The sequence below is a fragment of the Rana temporaria genome, chromosome 10, assembly GCF_905171775.1.
Source record: "Rana temporaria chromosome 10, aRanTem1.1, whole genome shotgun sequence".
Lineage (NCBI taxonomy): Eukaryota > Metazoa > Chordata > Amphibia > Anura > Ranidae > Rana > Rana temporaria.
This window is the reverse complement of record NC_053498.1, coordinates 111,952,781-111,972,563: the sequence shown is the minus strand read 5'-3', so window position 1 is coordinate 111,972,563 and position 19,783 is coordinate 111,952,781. Positions and strand designations below refer to the sequence as shown.

Sequence of the window (19,783 nt, the reverse complement as noted above, 5' to 3'; positions counted from 1 at the left end):
TTACGTCACCGCGTTCTGACACAATCGTTTTTTTTAACCGATGGTGTGCAGGTGCGACAGACCATCAGTCAGCTTCATCGGTTAACCGATGAAAACGGTCCATCGGTCCGTTCTCATCGGATGGACTGATCGTGTGTACGCGGCATAAGTCAAGCTCCATCTATTAAACTTTTATTTACAGCCAGTTTCATTATTCCTCACCACAACTGATACTAATGGTTTTGGGTTGAAGCCTTCATCACTAGCTATTTTGTCTCTTTTGATAACGTACATAGCTAATATTTAGCCCATTAGTTTGAAGTCTGGATACAGCATGGATAGCAAGCACTTGTACATTCAGTGTCAATTTTTGCTACTAAGTCTGAAGCCTCGTACACACGACCGAGAAACTCGACGGGCGAAACACATTGTTTTGCTCGTCGAGTTCCTTGTTAGGCTGTCGAGGATCTCGGCGAGCCAAATTTCTCAATTTCCGTCAAGGAAATAGAGAACATGCTCTCTTTTTGGCTCGTCGAGTTTTTCGGCAGTTTCCCTCAACGAAAATGTACACACGACCGGTTTCCTCGGCAAAAAAAATTCTCCCAGCAAGTTTCTTGCTGTTTTTTTGCCGAGAAACTCGGTCGTGTGTACGGGGCCTGACAGGCAAGTAACTCTAAGCATAAGCTTTCATGGCTTGTTCCCAAGACAAATACAGATATCAGCGATAAACACATATAAATATATATGTATATGAAAATGATGACTTGCCCGTAATTTGAAATTCCAGTCTTCCATTCCAAGCTAGACCTCCTTCAATATGAATTGCATTTAATGGCAGGGTACCCTGTAATAAAACAACACATACGGTTCAATTTACAACGCTAAAACATTATGCCTTGTACACATGACTGGTTTTAACGACGAATGAGCGTTGTCCTATCTTTGCGCGCATTCTTAAAATGAGATACGCCTCACTGTTGCTAAGATATGACCGACGTAAGTCTCCTACGCCGCCGTATCTTATGTGCATATTTACGCTGGCCGCTAGGGGCATGTACATGGATTCAGGCGTAGAATATGTAAATGAGCAAGTTACGCCGATTCACGAACGTACTTGCGCCCGTCGCTGTAATCTACGTCGTTTATGTAAGGCGTTATTCCGGCGTAAAGTTAAACCACCAAAAAGCTGGTCTAAGTCGTTTAGGGTATGGACGTCGGAAGTGCCGTCGGATTTTACGTCGTTTACGTAAGTCGTATGTGAATGGGGCTGGGCGTAAGTGAGGTTTCACGTCGTACGCATTGTGACGTCGTATCGTAGGGAGTATTTGCGACGTGATTCTGAGCATGCGCACGCATGTGCCATTCATTCGGCCATGCATTCACATGGGGTCACGATTCTTTACAATACAACACGCCCACTACCAGCCTACTTTGAATTACGCGGGCTTACGCCGGCCCATTTACGCTACGCCGCCGTAACTTAGGGAGCAAGGGCTTTGTGAATACTGTACTTGCCTCTCTATGTTACGTCGGCGTAGCGCATATGAGATGCGCTACGCCCGCTTAAACATACGCCGCTCTACCTGAATCTGGCTATATGTAGGGGTCCTTCAGTTCAATGTCTTTTATTTAGGTAATAATACACAGACTCACAGCTGGTCACGTTCCATCCAAGCAAAGCAACAGTTACTGAGACATCGGATACAATACAGTACCTACAAACACACCCATATACACTTATCTTGTGGCCGTTATATTAAGAACTGGCATTAGTGCAAGAAATTCTCTATAAGAAATTCTAAATACTCCACAAAAACTTACATGGTGCATAACAGTTGTTCTATCAGGATCGACAGACAGGAAGATTAGATCTTCCTGAAAAAGCACCAGAATCCGATCCTCAAAATCCTTAAAAATAAGAAATAGGTGTCATTATTTGTGCAAATGCAAATCAAATTAGTAAAAGCCTCAATTAAAAATTGACCTCTAAATGCAAAATAAAAGCAGAAGTCATAGTTTTATACAATTTCAAATATACAGGGAAGTCACACACTATGATTCATAGGTACTGCATTAGTAGTTTTCGTCTGAAACCTGAGAGTGTTAATGCTGGAACAACCAGAATATGGATATACAGTAACTAATGGGCATAGAGAACCATATTAGAGGGAAACAACCACTATAAACAAACCAGTTTACCTCATATGAGATGCTAGTAAGAAAAAAGCATTTACAAGATTAAAAACCTAGAAAATGCAACTTTTTTTTATTTCAGAAGCCCCCCCCCCCCTTGTTAAAATAATGTATCAACATGTTAGAACTCACGACTCAGAAGCTGATTGGGCGAGAAGGGACGGGGATGACGTGGTGCACGTGAAGCACGCACGTCTGAGGGAGGGCTTCCCCATGCTACGGGCCTGAGCCGAGAGGAGGAGACGGAAGGAGGAAGATCCGACGGCGTCTCAGCGGCAGCAGCTACGATGCAGAGCGGGAGTCTGCGGAGCTGCTGGAGACTGAGTACGCCGGACACCTGACACGCTGCTCCACGCTGCTCTCCAGGAACCCAGCCTCCCCCAATCCACTGCCCCCCCCGAGGAGAAGGTAGGCACGGTACAGTGCAGAGGAAGGCATGGACGCCTCCATCGGCTGGTTAACATAGCAGCCGCCCTCCACCCCCTCTGCCTGCCGTGATATCTACTATTTTAAATCTCCAAGTTGTGTAAGGGAAAAAAAAAAAAAAAAATCGCCGACCAGGTAATGTCAGCCCTCTGTTTGTTCCTTTCCTATGGAGATGATGTGGGACTGGGGAGGTAGATCTGTGTGTTGGACCCAGGATTGTACCTGGACAGAAGAGTGAAGTGGTAAGATGGTTAAGCATACCACTGCATTGTAAGGCTCATTCAATATGCAATACATGCTATTTTGCCAGAGAAATTAGCCATGGTAATAGTTTGAATCAACCTGCGCAATACTGTTTTAAGCACCATATGACATCTAGCTGTTTAGTCTCCATTAAGATACATTAAGACATAACCCGTAACCATCATACAGTCTGTTTCTGAATGCTTTAAATGAATTAAATATTCACGGACGATCAATTTGTATCTCAAAAATACCCCATAAATACTGAGGTTATCGGTAAGGGGGTGCGGTTGAAAGGGCCCCGGCTGCCGAGAGACATTGTATCCCCCTCGGCTCCAAATACCGTCAAACCACAGCGGGTAGGACCTGAAGCACGGGCGGAAATATTGGAGCCATTTATTCACCTATTGATTTTTGTCAGCTTTCTGTTTCTCCTTCCCATCCCCACTATTTGACCGTGGGTCCACTGTATGAGTATTGTCTGGTTTGTCATATTGGCTTAGTGGGGGGTAAAACATCCCCAAAATAGTGCGTGGGGGACCTCCCTTGCCCATAGCTGGGAGACGACCCCGTGCTCCCCTAGAACACCAGTACAAAATCCTCAGAAAGTGAGGTTAAGGCTGTTCGGATTACCCTCCCTTCCCAAATAAATAAAAACCACTGCTTAAAAAAAAAAAAGGGGGAGGCGGGGAGGCAACCATCTGCTGTCCAAACTGGGGAAACGTATCAGAGGGACAAAGAAATATAACATGAATAAATCTACGAGGGGGGCCGCCCCTAAAATCCCCAAAGATAACCCCCCCACCAGTACGATCAGACACTACATGACATCTGAGGGGAGTTCTAAGAGCCCAGGCCTGTCAAAAAAAACAGAAAAAACTAGCACAACTAAAAAGGGTGTAGGGGGGGCAGCTACCCCAATCACGGACACCTCAATAGAAAGTGAACATGAGGTTAGTCAAATGGTCGACTCCAGACTGGACACTCATATCCCCACAAGGGGGGAAATGGATGGGATGTTAAGGAGAGTGGAAACTGCGATAAGAGAAGAAATTAGTGCATTAAGAAAGGATTTATACCATATGTTGGAACGGGTTGAGGAAGCGGAAAAAAAAAATGGAAAAACAGGACTTAGAATTAACCGACCTAAAAATTCAACATCAGACGATGAAACAAAACCAGAGGTGGTTACAATACCGACTTGAGGACCAAGAGAACCGTAACAGAAGACAAAATTTAAGGGTGCGATCTATAAAGGAGGAGAAAGGGGAAGACCTGAGAAAAATTCTTAACGACCTATTCCTCCCCCTCTTAGACAATGGCGCGGAGGGCCCCCTCAAAATGGAACGTGTACATCGTGTAGGAAAGATGAGAGAGGGAGAAGGTAGTTGGCCCAGGGACATTATTGTGAGGTTCAGATATTTTGAGGACAAAGATGAGATCTGGACAAAACTCAGGAGAAAGGCCCCCCTACGCTATGACGGGACTGATATTCAGATTTTCACGGACTTGGCCTGGGAGACTCTGGCCAGGAGAAGGTCCCTCAAACCCCTCCTGGAGCAAATGCGCCAGCTTAATATTAAGTATCAATGGGGTTTCCCGGCATGTCTGATTGGCCGCAAAGAGGGGATCTCGGCAAAGTTGATATTCCCCGAGGACTTGGTAGGGTTCTGTCGCAAACTGGACATGCCGGTTTTGGAGATCCCAGGTTGGGATGAATAGTTCATTTTTGATACAGATAGCCTCCTCAAGCGGTTTAACGAGGGTTGAGCTAGGATGATCAAGGGGGACGGGGGGGTAAGGGGGAGGGAGGGGGGGGATCGAGAAGGGGAGCAAGGAGGCTAGGTCCGTACCCTACCCATGTAAGATCAACCCCCAGGAGAATATCTCGGGGGGAAAATGGGAGGGCGGGACGGTTGGAGGCCTACCTCATCCATGAGAACCGACGGGTAGGGGAGATCGAGGATCCCTACGGTTCAGAGGCGATGGATAGGCCTAGGTGGGGGGGGGGACGGGGGTGGTTGTGGGGGGGGGGACGCGGGGGGGGGGGGGGGAGGGATGGAGGAGGGTGGGGGATGGGGAAGGGAAAAGGGAACTTGGCTCCCATGGAATCTCATGGACAGTTCATTAAGAAATGATCCAGCCATAGAATAATGACTGAAGTAAAATTTTTATCATACAATGTTAAGGGTTTGAATTCAGCCGTTAAAAGACTCAAGGTCCTCGCAGAGATCGAACAACTTAAAGCGGAAGTCGTGTTTATTCAGGAATCTCACTTAACCATAGAGGCGAATATTAAACTTTTTTCACCCGCATATCCCACTTGGTTTTATGGGGATTCTATCTCGAAACGCGCTAGGGGCGTGGCAATTGGGTTCTCAAGGGGGTTTGGATTTACCCTAGAGGCAAGGAAGACAGACCCAGAAGGGAGATTTATATTCCTTAGGGTAAGGATTGACAACATTGTCTATACCTTAGCAAATATCTACGCCCCAAATGTACATCAAACCCAATATTTAGGGAAAATTCTGGGAAAGTTAAAAGACTTCGCCGAGGGATATACGATCCTGATGGGGGACTTTAATTTTGTCCTGGACCCGAAAGAGGATAGTACGTTCCGTGGGAGGGCGACAAAAAATGGGCTTCTACAAAGAATTAAACAAAAGATTCATGACCACCAATTAGTCGATGCCTGGCGGATTTTTCATCCCAAGGAACATGACTACACGTTTTACTCCCCCCCCCATGGAACGTACTCCAGAATCGACTACATCTTGGCGGACCACAGGCTTCTGGACTCTATAACGGAAACGGACATAGGAATAATGACGGTGTCAGATCACGCTCCAATTTCTATGAAAATTAAACTGTCCATACAAAAGAGACAGAGGCCGGTGTGGCGCCTGGATGATAGCCTGATACGCGATGAAGGCGGGGCAAGCAGGGTGGAGGAGGAATTAAAACAATTCTTCCTCATCAACGATACAGAAGGGATAACCAGCGCAACCCTTTGGGAGACACACAAAGCCTACATCAGAGGAATTTTAATTGCGGAGGGCGTTAAAAAAAAAAAAGAGTTGAAAAGTAAAGCAAACACCCTGATTAAAGAGATAGAGACCTTAGAACGCGAACATAAAGCGCAGGGATCAAAAGAAACATATCTTAACCTAACAATAAAGAGAGACGCCCTCAAGGAGACCATGGAACAGGAAGCGAGAAATAAACTTAACTGTATCTCTAAAGAGAGATACGTATGGGGTAATAAACCAAGCAAGCAACTAGCTAAAATGGCTCAAAAAAAGAAAGCTAGAAACTATATCGATAAAATAAAAAGGAAAGACGGGAACTTGGTTTACGCAAATAGAGAAATAGCGGATACTTTTAAAAATTACTACGAGGAACTTTATAATCTAAAAAATCCAGGGTGGCAGGCAGGGGAAAGGGAGGTGAAGATCCGAGAATTCCTAGACAGGGCAGGACTTCCTAGTTTAGAGGAGATGGAAAGTTTAAATATGGACCGCCCCATAACTGAAGAAGAAATAAAAGAAGCTCTAAATTCCACCGCGGGGGGTAAAAGCCCGGGGCCAGATGGGTTTACCCCCCAGTACTATAAGAGATTCAGCAACATTTTGATCCCAAAGATGTGCAAATACTTCAACGGGCTAGGGTCTGAATTTGAAATCAGCAGGGAAGCTACTGAGGCCACGGTTGCAATAATTTTAAAGGAAGGGAAAGATAGCTCTCTCTGTTCGGCGTACAGACCTATCTCTCTGTTAAATACAGACACTAAGCTCTTTGCCAAGATTCTGGCGGGGCGATTAAAAGGGGCTATACACGTTTTGATACACCCCGACCAGGTAGGATTTGTGCCCAACAGAGAGGGCAAAGACAACAGTCTCAGGGCCATTCTCCTGCTTCAGACCATAAGGCAGAATGGGCCCCCAGGTCTATTCCTGTCAGTTGATGCTGAAAAAGCTTTTGACAGGGTAGACTGGGGGCTCATGATGGAGACTCTCAATGCTATGGGAATAGGAAAAAGGATGTCTCGCTGGATTACAACACTCTACCATCACCCTTCAGCAAAAATAAAAATCAATGGGATACTATCGGACCCCTTCGAGATGAAAAATGGGACAAGGCAGGGATGCCCCCTGTCCCCCCTTCTTTTTATTCTTTCTTTAGAGCCTCTGTTATCTACCATTCGTAACGACCCCGACATTAATGGAGTCAGAGTAGAAGGGGAGGAACATAAATTATCGGCGTTTGCCGATGATATTTTGTTCTATCTAACCAATCCGGCCAAATCTATCCCAAAGCTCTCCAAAGTGTTGCAACAATATGGTGCCATTTCTAATTTTAAAATTAACGAAACTAAATCTGAAATTCTGAACATTAATTTAAACAAAAAGGAGGGGGGTCGGGTCAAGGAGATCTGTGTGTTCCCCTGGACTAAAGAATTAAAGTATCTAGGAGTCAAACTGGCCAATACAACCCAGAAGATGTATAAAATAAATTATATTCCCTTATTAAACGAGATCAAGAGCGAATTAAAAAGAACGATTAACAAACCCATTTCATGGATCGGACGCATTAATATGCTAAAGATGGTTGTAGTCCCAAAAATTCTTTATAAATTTTTACTACTCCCAATAGCACTCCCTCAGCAATTTTTGAGAATTCTTAATTCCTTGTTACTAAACTATGTTTGGAAAAATAAGAAGCATAGAATATCCCTCTCTATCCTAAAACAGGGTAAGCCATTCGGCGGTCTGGCAGTTCCGGATATTAAAAGTTATTATAAGGCGGCGGTTTTAGCACGTGCGGTAGAATGGGCACGGGATAGGAAGGACAAAAGGTGGGTGCAAATTGAGAAAGCACTAACTAGTAAACATTTGAACAATATTATTTGGATTCCTGCACAACACAGAGTACTAGACCACAAAACACATGATTTAACACGGGACACTTTGAGAATGTGGGACAAGACCCTGACACAAATAGAGGGTAAATTTAATTCCCCATTAATGAACCTCAAAGAAAATCCTTATTTTGCACCAGGGGAAAATAAAATTGGAGGGAATTGGATTAAGGTAGACACGGTATATTTAGGGGATATTATTAAAGAGGGAGAGATAATGACCTATGAAGATCTGAGATCCAAAACGGATTTTTGGAACTTGGATAGGTGGCATTACTCCCAATTGCATCACTTTGTGAGGCACCTCCCCCGTCCATTACGGACAGAGGCGGAGCTAACTCCACTCGAGAAGATTTGTAAATTTAAGAATACAAAGGGCACTATCACTAAATTATATGGATTATTGGTAAAGATAGGTTCACGGAACGAAGCACCCTTCATAGGTAAATGGGAAAGAGAATTAGGAACCACAAGAGGGACAAACAGTCATAAGAGGATTATGCATCTTACCCATTCATCCGCAATTGACGTACGAACCGCTGAAACAAACTACAAGTGTATCTCAGGGTGGTATATTACACCAGATAAAGCAAATAAATATAAAGCAGATCAGACCGCAGAGTGTTGGCGGGGCTGCTCTGAAAGAGGCACGATGGCCCACCTTTGGTGGTCATGCCCAAAAATACAAACTTACTGGGACATAATTTTGAGTCAAATTAAAGTTATTACGGGCAAAGACTTAAAGAAAGACCCCTGGGTCGTGCTCTTTCATTGTAGCCAAGAGGGGAAAAAAAAATATAAGCAGTCTTTGATTCCTCATCTCCTAAACGCCGCAAAGAAACTTATACCCAAAAAGTGGCAGGAGATGGAAAGTCCACACGTTTGGAACTGGATAGATGAAGTGGAGGAAACGTACAGGCTGGAAGAGTTAAAGGATAGGCACCTGGAGACGAGCGGTGGACACGGGGAAAAATGGGAAAAATGGCGGGAGTATAAAAAAACATGGAGTTATGCAGAAAGAGTTAGGCTATGCTACTAACAAGCCATATGTCGGCAACATGGAAATTATAAACATTTCCTAGGCTAGAGTCCTTCCCTAGAGTGAGTCACATATGATTCATGATCAATGAACGTTGGAGAGTGTTTTAGCTTGCGAAGGAAAAGTTAGGAGATTCCGGGGAGCCAAGAGGGGGGGCGGGGGGGTGTAAATCAATATAGAGCCATAATGGTAGGCTATTGTTACAATCCATTACCATCATTATTATAGTGTTGGCCTATATTTATTAAAAAAAAAAAAAAAAAAAAAAAAAAAAAAAAACACAAGGAGCATAGTAAATATACCACACATGATGCAAACCACAAAACGAGACGTAAGACGCATCAAATCATGAGCCGGTCTCAAAGATTTGGTAAAAGCTGAGGTGGTAGTAAAAAAAAAAAAAAAAAAAAAAAAAAAAAAAAAAAAAAAAAAAAATAATGTATCAAGCTTTACATGCCCCCTCCTTACTGTTGCCCCCAGCTTGTCATTGACAAGGGGGGGGGGGGGTGAGCCATCACACAGCCTTAGCTCACAGTACTCCTAGATTGACATGACCTCAATACATTAACGCTGTTCAGTCTAGGAGGATGTGCTGCCCTCCCCTTACCATGAAAAGAAGAGAAAGGACCATGACATCATTGGATAAGCTAGAGATCTGCAATGAGAAAAGTATGTATAGGGTAGGGTTGTCCTGATGCCTAGTCCGATACCTTGACACTCAGGAACAATCGGAGATGAAAATATTCATAGAATAGTGCAAGATGATTGCAATCGTAACCAACAATAAATAAAATAAAATAAACCATAACAGATAATGTGAGTGATAGCCTGAATAACCACCAAAAACGTGGTTATTGATAATAATAAATAAACAAAGTAGTTTAAAAATGTGCAAAAAAGTCCATAAATAAAGTGCTGGTGCTCAGTAAAGCTTGTGCTCGAAGATGGATTCAAATCCACCTCCATCAAAACGGTTTTGCTACATGGTAATGGGGTCTGGCTAAATCAAGGGATTAAGAGCCGCACATGAAGTCCAAGGCTTGTGATACATGCTATTTTTGACCTCTTTTTAAGTAAATAGGTCAACACCATTTGGCAAGGTGCCATCCTTAAGCACATTTGGGGTGATCTTCTGTTTTGGTGGAGGTGGAAATCTTGTATAGTGGATTTGAATCTTTGAGCACAAGCTTTACTGAGCACCAGCACTTTATTTATGGACTTTTTTGTCTGTTATGGTTTATTTTATTTAATTTATTGTTGGTTACGATTGCAATCATCTTGCACTATTCTATGAATATTTAGCTTTGTTTAAACACTAGTTGCGCCCGCTAGTTCTCACCTTTACTCAGGAACAATCGCTGCGACGACAGGGGAAGTAATAATCACCAATCTCCCTGTGTGGCTTTCAATAAGGCAGCTGACAGCCAATTCTCCTCCTCTCCCCTCCACAGTTTTCAGCTGCATTATTGAAACCCACACAGGGAGATTGGCGATTATAACTTCCTTTGCCACCACACCGATTGTTCCTGAGTGTCCCCTGTGTCCTCCTCTGGCTCCCCTCTGTTTCCTCTTCTGTGCTCCTTTGTGGGTTCTTCCGATCCCCCCCCCCACTGTCTACATTCCCCCTCTGTGTGATCCTCCGATCCCCCCTTCCTTCTCCAGTCCCCCTCTGTGTGCTCCTCCGATCCCCCCCATCCTCCTCCGGTCCCCCTCTGTGTGCTCCTCCGATCCCCCCCATCCTCCTCTGGTCCCCCTCTGTGTGCTCCTCCGATCCCCCTCTTCCTCCTCCGGTCCCCCTCTGTGTGCTCCTCCCCCCCCCCCCATCCTCCTCCGGTCCCCCTCTGTGTGCTCCTCCGATCCCCCCCATCCTCCTCTGGTCCCCCTCTGTGTGCTCCTCCGATCCCCCTCTTCCTCCTCCGGTCCCCCTCTGTGTGCTCCTCCGACCCCCCCCATCCTCCTCCGGTCCCCCTCTGTGTGCTCCTCCGATCCCCCCCATCCTCCTCCAGTCCCCCTCTGTGTGCTCCTCCAACCCCCCCATCCTCCTCCAGTCCCCCTGTGTGTTCTCCTCCGACCCCCCCATCCTCCTCCAGTCCCCCTCTGTGTTCTCCTCCGATCCTCCCCATCCTCCTCCAGTCCCCCTCTGTGTGCTCCTCCGACCCCCCCATCCTCCTCCAGTCCCCCTGTGTGTTCTCCTCCGATCCCCCCCATCCTCCTCCGGTCCCCCTCTGTGTGCTCCTCCGATCCCCCCCATCCTCCTCCAGTCCCCCTCTGTGTTCTCCTCTGATCCTCCCCATCCTCCTCCGGTCCCTCTCTGTGTGCTCCTCCGATCCCCCCCCCCTTCTTCCTCTGGTCCCCCCTCCCCTCTCTGTGCGCTCCTCCTTTTAAACAAAATAAAATAAATAAAGTTCCAGAGGGGCTTCAGGGAGGGTAGGTGGGCTAGTGGAAGCATACAAATATAGATCTAAAGTTCTCCTTTAAGATCAACACAATGAATTCAATGGAAAGTTGTTCTCCAGCTGTGTAAAGGGTTCTTTAAAAATGTGCAATAGTCTTCAATAGGAACCGGTTCTAGCAGATTTATTGGATTGTTTTAAAAAAGGGTTGGATGCTTTTCCAAGAATTAAAAAAATAAGGATCATACACACAACAGAATGTTAATCCAGAATTTATAGGGTCAGGATTTTTTTTCTCTCCAATTCTTGGTTAAGCCCATGGATCCTCTGCTGATTGCAAGGGAACAGCTCTGTGTGAAAGGGCCCTAACATTAAATGTCTGTGGGCGCAGCTGCGCAGGACTATTCACTTATAGGGCCTCCAAGGGTGCCAGCATCTAAATAGCTACAGAAAAACAAACAAGGCGCCTCTAAGTTCAGAAATATAAAACTTTTAATATCCCCTAAAGGGGTTAAAAACACTTACAAGATGGTGGATGAAGCAGGCATGTAGCAGGTAAGTGTGTCCAGAAGATGTTCCAGTGGCAGGGCAGTCCCAGTCTGATGATAAAGCTTCCAGGGAAGTCCACAGGATAACAGCCAATTTGTGCTGTGAGTGTTTATGAGCGTTTCAGAACAGCTCATTGGTTCCTTCTTCAGCCAGGTCACTGGCTGAAGAAGGAACCAATGAGCTGTTCCGAAACGCATCCCGCCTCTATGACACACTTCCTGCCCTCTTCCTGTTTGTGTTCCATGCTGGTTTTTGTCTCGCTTCCTCTGACATCATCCCCAGGCTCCATCACCATTGTGTTCCCTAAACACTTACAGCACAAATTGGCTGTTATCCTGTGGACTTCCCTGGAAGCTTTATCATCAGACTGGGACTGCCCTGCCACTGGAACATCTTCTGGACACACTTACCTGCTACATGCCTGCTTCATCCACCATCTTGTAAGTGTTTTTTTAACCCCCTTAGGGGATATTAAAAGTTTTATATTTCTGCACTTAGAGGCGCCTTGTTTGTTTTTCTGTTCCCATTAGAGATTGCTCGTCTCCCTGAGTGCTGCCTAAAGTGTGTGAAGATCTGCTACCCTCTTCAACACAGACTTTATCTGTCAGGATTCAAATTCTTGGAGCGCCCTGGATATACACATTTTTCTGGATCTAAATAGCTACAGCAGCAGCGAGGGGGACAATGCTGTAGTGATTTAACTGCAGAAGGATAAGAATGTTCTCCATATGAAAGAAAGTGGCTATCCAATGGTTCTACTGGCAGGGCATCATCGGTCATTTACAAAATGTTCTAGCAGCCACTTAGAAAATCATAGTACAACCTACGTCACTTTTAAACCTTGTACACTCAGTCCATCCGATGAGAACGGTCTGAAGGACCGATGAAGCTGACTGATGGTCAGTCGTGCCTACACACCATCGGTTAAAAAAACGATTGTGTCAGAACGCGGTGACGTAAAACACAACGACATGCTGAAAAAAACAAAGTTCAATGCTTCCAAGCATGCGTCGACTTGATTCTGAGCATGTGTGGATTTTTAACCGATGGCCGTGCCTACTAACGATCGGTTTTGACCTATCGGTTAGGAATCCATAGGTTTATTTTAAAGCAAGTTGGCTTTTTTTTAACCTATGGTTAACTAACCTATGGGGCCCACACACGATCAGTTTTGACCGATGAAAACGGTCCATCAGACCGTTGTCCTCTGGTTAACCTATCGTGTGTACGAGGCCTAACATTAGTCTGTGGCTTCCCTACATATGTGCAAGATAATGCATTTAGAACTTTTTCTATTTACTAACCAAACTGCACAGAAGGAATACAGGAAGTCGGTGCCATTGTATTCAGAGGAACAGTTTGCGTCTGTATGTTTATACAGTATGGGGTTGCAGATTAGCAGAATACAGCCTTCAGCTTTCCTTGGAAGCAGACCTGAAACAGATCTCATGCAAACGGGATGCAAAATGCATGCATTCTGAATTAAACGTGTTTTTAAAACAGCAACAAGGACAATGAAAGCTTGGTGTGGATATTTTATTTTACCCTTGTTAGTCCATATCACGAAACATCTACAAGATCAAAGATCCTGTGTTCTCCTCCTTCCATTTATTGCATCACCGCTTCCCATAACCCCCAACATCCTTACCACCAGTAGTCCACAATAAAAACTATATGAAACTGAAAATCGAATGTGCTTGATGTACATCCTCAGGAAGCATCTGGTGTTCCCTGAGGATGTCCTACTGCAGATGTAATACATGGAAACATACAGTGTGTCTTGCAGGGTTTAACCCTTTTCACAAGCACATTTGATCTCTTTAACACAGAGATCGGGGCCCGGATTCAGAAAGAATAGCGTATCTTTCTGCGGGCGTAGCGCATCTCATATGCGCTACGCCACCGTAACCTAGTCAGGCGAGTAGTGTATTCACAAAGATCTTGCGCCTGAAGTTACGGCTGCGTAGCGTATATGGGCCGGCGTAAGCCCGCCTAATTCAAAATAGGCTTGCCGGGGGCGTGTTCTATGCTAAATAATCATGACCCCACGTTTTTGACGTTCCTAGCGAACGGCGCATGCGCCGTCCGTGAAAGTATCCCAGTGCGCATGCTCCAAATAATGCCGCAAATTGTCAATGCTATCGACGTGAACGTAACTTGCGCAAAGCCCTATTCGCAAACGACTTACGCAAACGACGTAAACGACGCAAACATCGATGCTGGCCCGACGTCCATACTTAACATTGCCTACGCCTCATAGAGCAGGGGTAACTTTACGTCGGAAAAAGCCTTACGTAAACGACGTAAAAAAATGCGCCGGGCGGACGTACGTTTCTGAATCGGCGTATCTACCTAATTTGCATATTCGACACGGAAATCTTGGCAAGTGCCCCTAGCGGTCAGCGTAAATATTGCACCCTAAGATACGAAGGCGTAGGAGACTTACGCCGCTCGTATCTAGGCAACATTGAGGCGTATCTGATTATATGAATCAGACGGTTTGGTGGTCTAGTAAGATGGGAACACCAAATGTTTGGTTTCATACCATGCGTTAGCACTATTTGTGTATACTGGATGTGGACTTTAATTTTCACATATGTTTTATGAACTATTGTATGAGTTAACTTTTGATTGTCCTTTATATTTGTGTAATTAGTCAATTTTTCATTTGTTGTATTGATGTAAAATATGTTTTGATGTGCGGGGATATATTAAGTTGCAGACTGGTTTTCACATGGTGTTGCATACTGTTTTGGTTTTATAATCCCCAATAAACCATGAAGCCAAAACCTCACACAACTGAGGCCTCGTCTACACGACCGAGGAACTCGTCGTAAATGAAACATCGTTTTCCTTGACGAGTTCCTTGTTAGGGCCCTTTCACAAGGGGCTGATCAGTAATGATTCGCCTCTGTGTGTCCGTAAGCTCAGCGGGGATCGCTCCGTATATCCCCGCTGAGCCGGCGGATGACAGGGCGGTCTCCGCACACTGTGCAGGGACCGCCCTGTCTTTTCTCCGCTCTCCCCTATGGGGGGATCGGATGAACACGGACCGTGTGTCCGTGTAAATCCAATCCGCAGACGGAAGAAAAAATAGGACATTCTTCCGTCTGCAAAATCGGATGTTTGCGGAGGCGGGAGATTACGGGTGTCAGCAGATGTTTATCCGCTGACACCCGCAATCACATAGGGACCAATGTATGTCCCTTTTTCATCCGCAAACGGATGGATGAAAAAGCGGACATATGGTCCGCACGTCTGAAAGGGCCCTTAGGCTTGTTGAGAAACTTGACAAGCTTTCTTTGCGTACACACTGTCAAGACCATATCTCGTCGTTCTCAAACGCGGTGACGTACAACACATACGAAGGCAGGGGAAGTTCGATTCCACTGGCACAACCCTTGGGGCTGCTTTCTCATGTTACTGCGTGTCAAGTAAAAGTTTGGTAAGAGACGATTTGCACTTTTCAGACTGTTACAGCGTGACAAATGTGCTATCTCCATTACAAACGCTACTTTTACCGAAGGTGCGCTCCTGTCTCATACTTTATTCTGAGCATGCACGGAACCAGCCCGACGAGGAACACGACGAGGAAATTGAGACTCCTGTCGATGAAAAAGAGAACTTGTTCTCTTTTTTTCTCATCGAGTTCCTCAACAGTTTTCTCGATGAAAAACATACACACGACCGTTTTCCTCGGCAAAAAAGCTCTGCCACCAAGTTTCTTGATGGATTCTGTCGAGGAAAACGGTTGTGTGTGCGAGGCCTAAGTCTGTTCTACATTGATCCAGAAATCATATACACAGGACGTTATGTGGACAATTTACCTCCGTTGAATTGTGGATTGTAGCAAATCATCTGTTCTGACATACTATCTGCTTAAATATTTTCTTTCGTTTTCTAAACAGAAAAACCGAATCAAATACTTGAATGAGTCTTAAAACCCCTAGGAAGTGACCCCGACCCTTAGGGTTTCTGGGTACATCTTTTGAACTCAAGGGATTATGGCCCGAATCTAAGCATGGCTATTTACATATTCTGTTATGCAAACTCCAGAAAAGATATCAGCGAATAAAACAAGCATTGTTTAATTAATTCGTGGATATCCCGATTAAAGAATTCTTGAAGGCCAGCTGGAAAAAAACATGAAATGTCTTCTATACATATAAGGTGATACAGTGATATTGAACAAAAATGGGTAACTCGGTGCATCCAGATCAGGTCAATGTGACTTACTCCATCTATCGTGTGAGCTGCTCTCACTACAGAAAGGTAGACGGCGCTACCCATGTGTTGGATCGCCTTGCCTTCCCAATTCAAGATGGGGCATGATGACAGATACCTCACTAGCTCCTTCTTCTTCCACAAATGGTCACAGGGAATCTTTAAGAAGAGATAAAAAGATACATATTAGCCGCAATGCGTAATACTTACAAAAGCTATACAAAACTATTATCACCGTCAAAAACAGACAAATTAAAAATATGTAATGCTATCAAATATTATAATGCCCAATCGATCCAAAGCATTTCTCCAAAATTTTGCCTAATGAGAAACCTCAGTCTTTCTCAAGGAATTAAAATTTTCAATTAGGAAATTCACTGAAGGTAATCACAGGGGAAATTGGTTTCACAGGAACCAAAGCAAAGGATGGATCTAAGAAAAAAACTCCTGAAATCATTTTAAGTAAACTTTTCCACCAGTAGGGGGCACCCTTTCACTCCCTGCAAGCTATTGTTTCTATATACCTGATAAATCTCTGAAAATAAACTACAGGAACATATTCTATTTGTCAAAGATATTATAGTTTTAGCAATTGAACCTAAATACCATCGCCTTGCAAAGTAACCTCATTTTATTATGCAAATCAGAGATTTTAGTAAGGTAGCAAAAAACCCTAAATATCCAAATAAAAATGATTTTCTGTGCACCTATAACATTTTACCTCTTGTTGCTATGAATGACTGCACCAGGGGCGGACTGACAACTCATGGGGCCCCCGGGCAATAGGAGCTTATGGGGTCCCCGGGCAATAGGAGATTATGGGGCCCCCAGGCAATGGATTATGGGGCCACACAGTATACACACATACAGTATACATACACGGTATACACACACAGACACACAATATACATACACAGTATACATACACACAGAATACACATACACACATTGGTACTGGTACTGGAGAGTCGGGCAGCCATAATCCTGGGATTTTAAAAAAAACATAGATTTTTAGATACTGTCCCTGGTAGGGGTACAACGGATCACAGTTGATCCGTGATCCGAGCCGGTCACCCCCTTCGGATCAGAACACACTGTGATCCGCGGATTGCGGCGGCTCCGGAGCTAGGCTGAAGCCGCGGCCTTTCCTAACGTTATGGCCGCGGCTTCGGCCTACCTCCGGAGCCGCGGCCATAACGCTAGGAAAGGCCGCGGCTTCGGCCTAGCTCCGGACCCGCAGCCATAACATTAGGAAAGGCCTCAGCTTCGGCCTAGCTCCGGAGCCACGGCCATCTTGGTACACCTGGCGGCGGCCCTTCTTTGTTTACACCCACAGAGCAGAAGCCCGCACTCGTGGGACACACGCTGGTAGAGTCTGTACTACCTGAGGGGGGGTGTCTTGCCCGAGGGAGGGGGTGTCTTGCCCGAGTGGGGGGGGGGAGACTGTCTGTCGGTACTACCTGAAGGGGTGGGTCTCTTTACTGAGAGGAGGGGGGGCCTCTGTACTGAGAGGAGGGGGGGGGTCTGCACCGAGGGGGTACTATAGTTGGTGGGGGTGAACAGTGGGGGGGAGATGTGGATATTCCAGTGGGGGGAGATGTGGATATTACAGTGGGGGAGAATTTTTTTTTTTTTTTGCCGATCCGAAAAATGATCCGATCCGTGACTACTGATCCGAGGAACGATCTGAACCGTGAGTTTTTTGATCCGTTGCACCCCTAGTCCCTGGTTTTACTGATGCTGGCAACCCTGATGGGGCCCCCTAGTGGCATGGGGCCCTCGGGCAGTGCCCGAGAGCCCAAATGGTCAGTCCGCCCCTGCCGCACATTATTTCTGTTTCAGCTCCTCTAATAAAAATAGTGTGTACAAGTGTAAAGATAACATATAGGTCCTACATGAATATAAATGTATACTGATTGAATATACAAACTGATTTAATAGGAAATCAGTACTGTAAGGGAAGTCTCATTCAGGCAGGGACAGTAATGCGGCCTCCTGTCTACCAATGGAAGAAGACAGAAAAAAGAAAGGAGGGGCTAAAAAAAGTGTTGAAGAACTTGAATGAGTTCCATGGGATGCAGAAAAAACACATGGGTGAAGGATGAATCAAGAAGAAATAGTAGGTTGTCAGTGAAAGCAGGGCCGGCGGTACCACTAGGCGGAATAGGCGACAGCCTAGGGCGCACTGCCGCCGGTTATTATACTCTGAGTCCCGCACTGTCCTCCACAGAGCTTGCACTATCCACCAGACACGTCAAGCAGCAGCAGCGCCAACACCCCCCCGTGTCTTGAGCTCTCCGCTCTGAGCCTCTGACACTGTGTCACATGTGTCCAGCAATCCCCCTCTACACTCTCCGTTCAGAACCAGGCAGCCCCCCCCTCTCTGCTCTCTGTGTCCAAAGGCCGCTCTCACTCCTCTCTACAGGACATGGATAATGCATCATGGGATATAGCATGGCACTGGCACCGGCTCCCGGGCTTGGGGACAGGTGGAGCCTTGTATATGTGATGACAACTTCTTGTGTAACTGCATTTATGAGGATTTAGGTTGAAGATTGTCCTCCTGTTGATTGCTAGTGTCGTTTTGGAGTATCCTGATCCCTGAACCCCTCTCATGATCATTGACATGAAATTTTAAAATGTGTATGTGTAGTAAAATGCCCCCCCCCACACTGCATTGATTGGCACTGGTGACACTGTATTTGATGGGCGCTGGCGAGGCTGAATTTGATGGGCGCTGGTGAGGCTGCATTTGATGGGTGCCGGTGAGGCTGTATTTGATGGGCGCCGGTGAGGCTGTATTTGATGGGCGCTGGCTACACTGTATTTGATGGGCGCTGGCGACGCTGTATTAGATGGGCGCTAGTGACACTGCATTTGATGGGCGCTGGTGACACTGCATTTGATGGGTGCTGGTGATGCTGCATTTGATGGGTGCTGGTGGCACTGCATTTGATGGGCGCTGGTAAGGCTGCATTTGATGGGTGCTGGTGAGGATGCATTTGATGGGCGCTGGTGAGGCTGCATTTGATGGGCGCACGGATGAGGCTGCATTTGATGGGCGCTTCGTTAGAAAGGTGGGGTATATATGGGCAGGGCAAAAGGGGGTGAGGTTAGGGGTGGAGCTAATGGGGGGCGGTAAATTAGGATTCACCTAGGGTGTCAAAAATCCTTGCACCAGCCCTGACTGCAGTTGTGGCGCACTAGTGTAAAGTTATAGCAGGCGCTGAGGAGATGTTATGACCCCTCCTCATCACCTGTCAAATGGTCTCTGAAGAGAAATCCAAATGTGAATATCTCTTCAAAGAGCAACTAAGGGAGAGTACTGTACCACTGAACTTTGTAAGTGGGCTACAACAGAGCTATTCAATGCCATATAAAGGACTATATTCAGTCAAAAAAATTGCCATTTATACTTTGCAGTTAATTGCAGTTTGTGGGACTAGGGAGAGTGGGACTAGGGAGAAGTTCACTGTGATCTTAATAGACCCAACAGTCCTTCATTTTTTTCTTTATATATTTGGACACACAAATATGGTTTATATTTGGACACACAAATATGGTTTATATTTGGACACATAATGTGGTTTCATTTAAAAAAAAAGTTGGTGTGGAGCGATAAACCGGGCACTGGAGGGAGAGAAGCAATAGGATAAAGAGGACCTCCTGGTGTCTCAGGGCCCATTTTATCCTGACTCTGTCTTGTAAGGCTGCACCAGGCACAGGAGGAGCACGAAGAGAAGAAAGAGTATGGTTGCGGTGCTGCCATGGAGAAGGTGGAGAAACCAGGGCAGGTTTACGGAGATGGGCTCCAACCAT

The 19,783-nt window shown here is 45.6% G+C and overlaps 1 protein-coding gene across 1 annotated transcript in view; it reads right to left on the bottom strand.

Annotated features, from left to right (window-relative positions):
- The window catches only part of LOC120915459 (probable pleckstrin homology domain-containing family N member 1), a 113,019-nt gene that overhangs the window by 17,224 nt on the left and 76,012 nt on the right, over positions 1-19,783 (bottom strand). The window contains exons 8-10 of the mRNA XM_040325995.1: positions 15,977-16,123; positions 1,801-1,887; positions 748-823 (exon numbers count right to left, since the gene is read on the bottom strand). Of these exons, the coding sequence (XP_040181929.1) occupies positions 748-823; positions 1,801-1,887; positions 15,977-16,123 (310 nt within the window). The remainder of the gene's footprint in view (positions 1-747; positions 824-1,800; positions 1,888-15,976; positions 16,124-19,783) is intronic.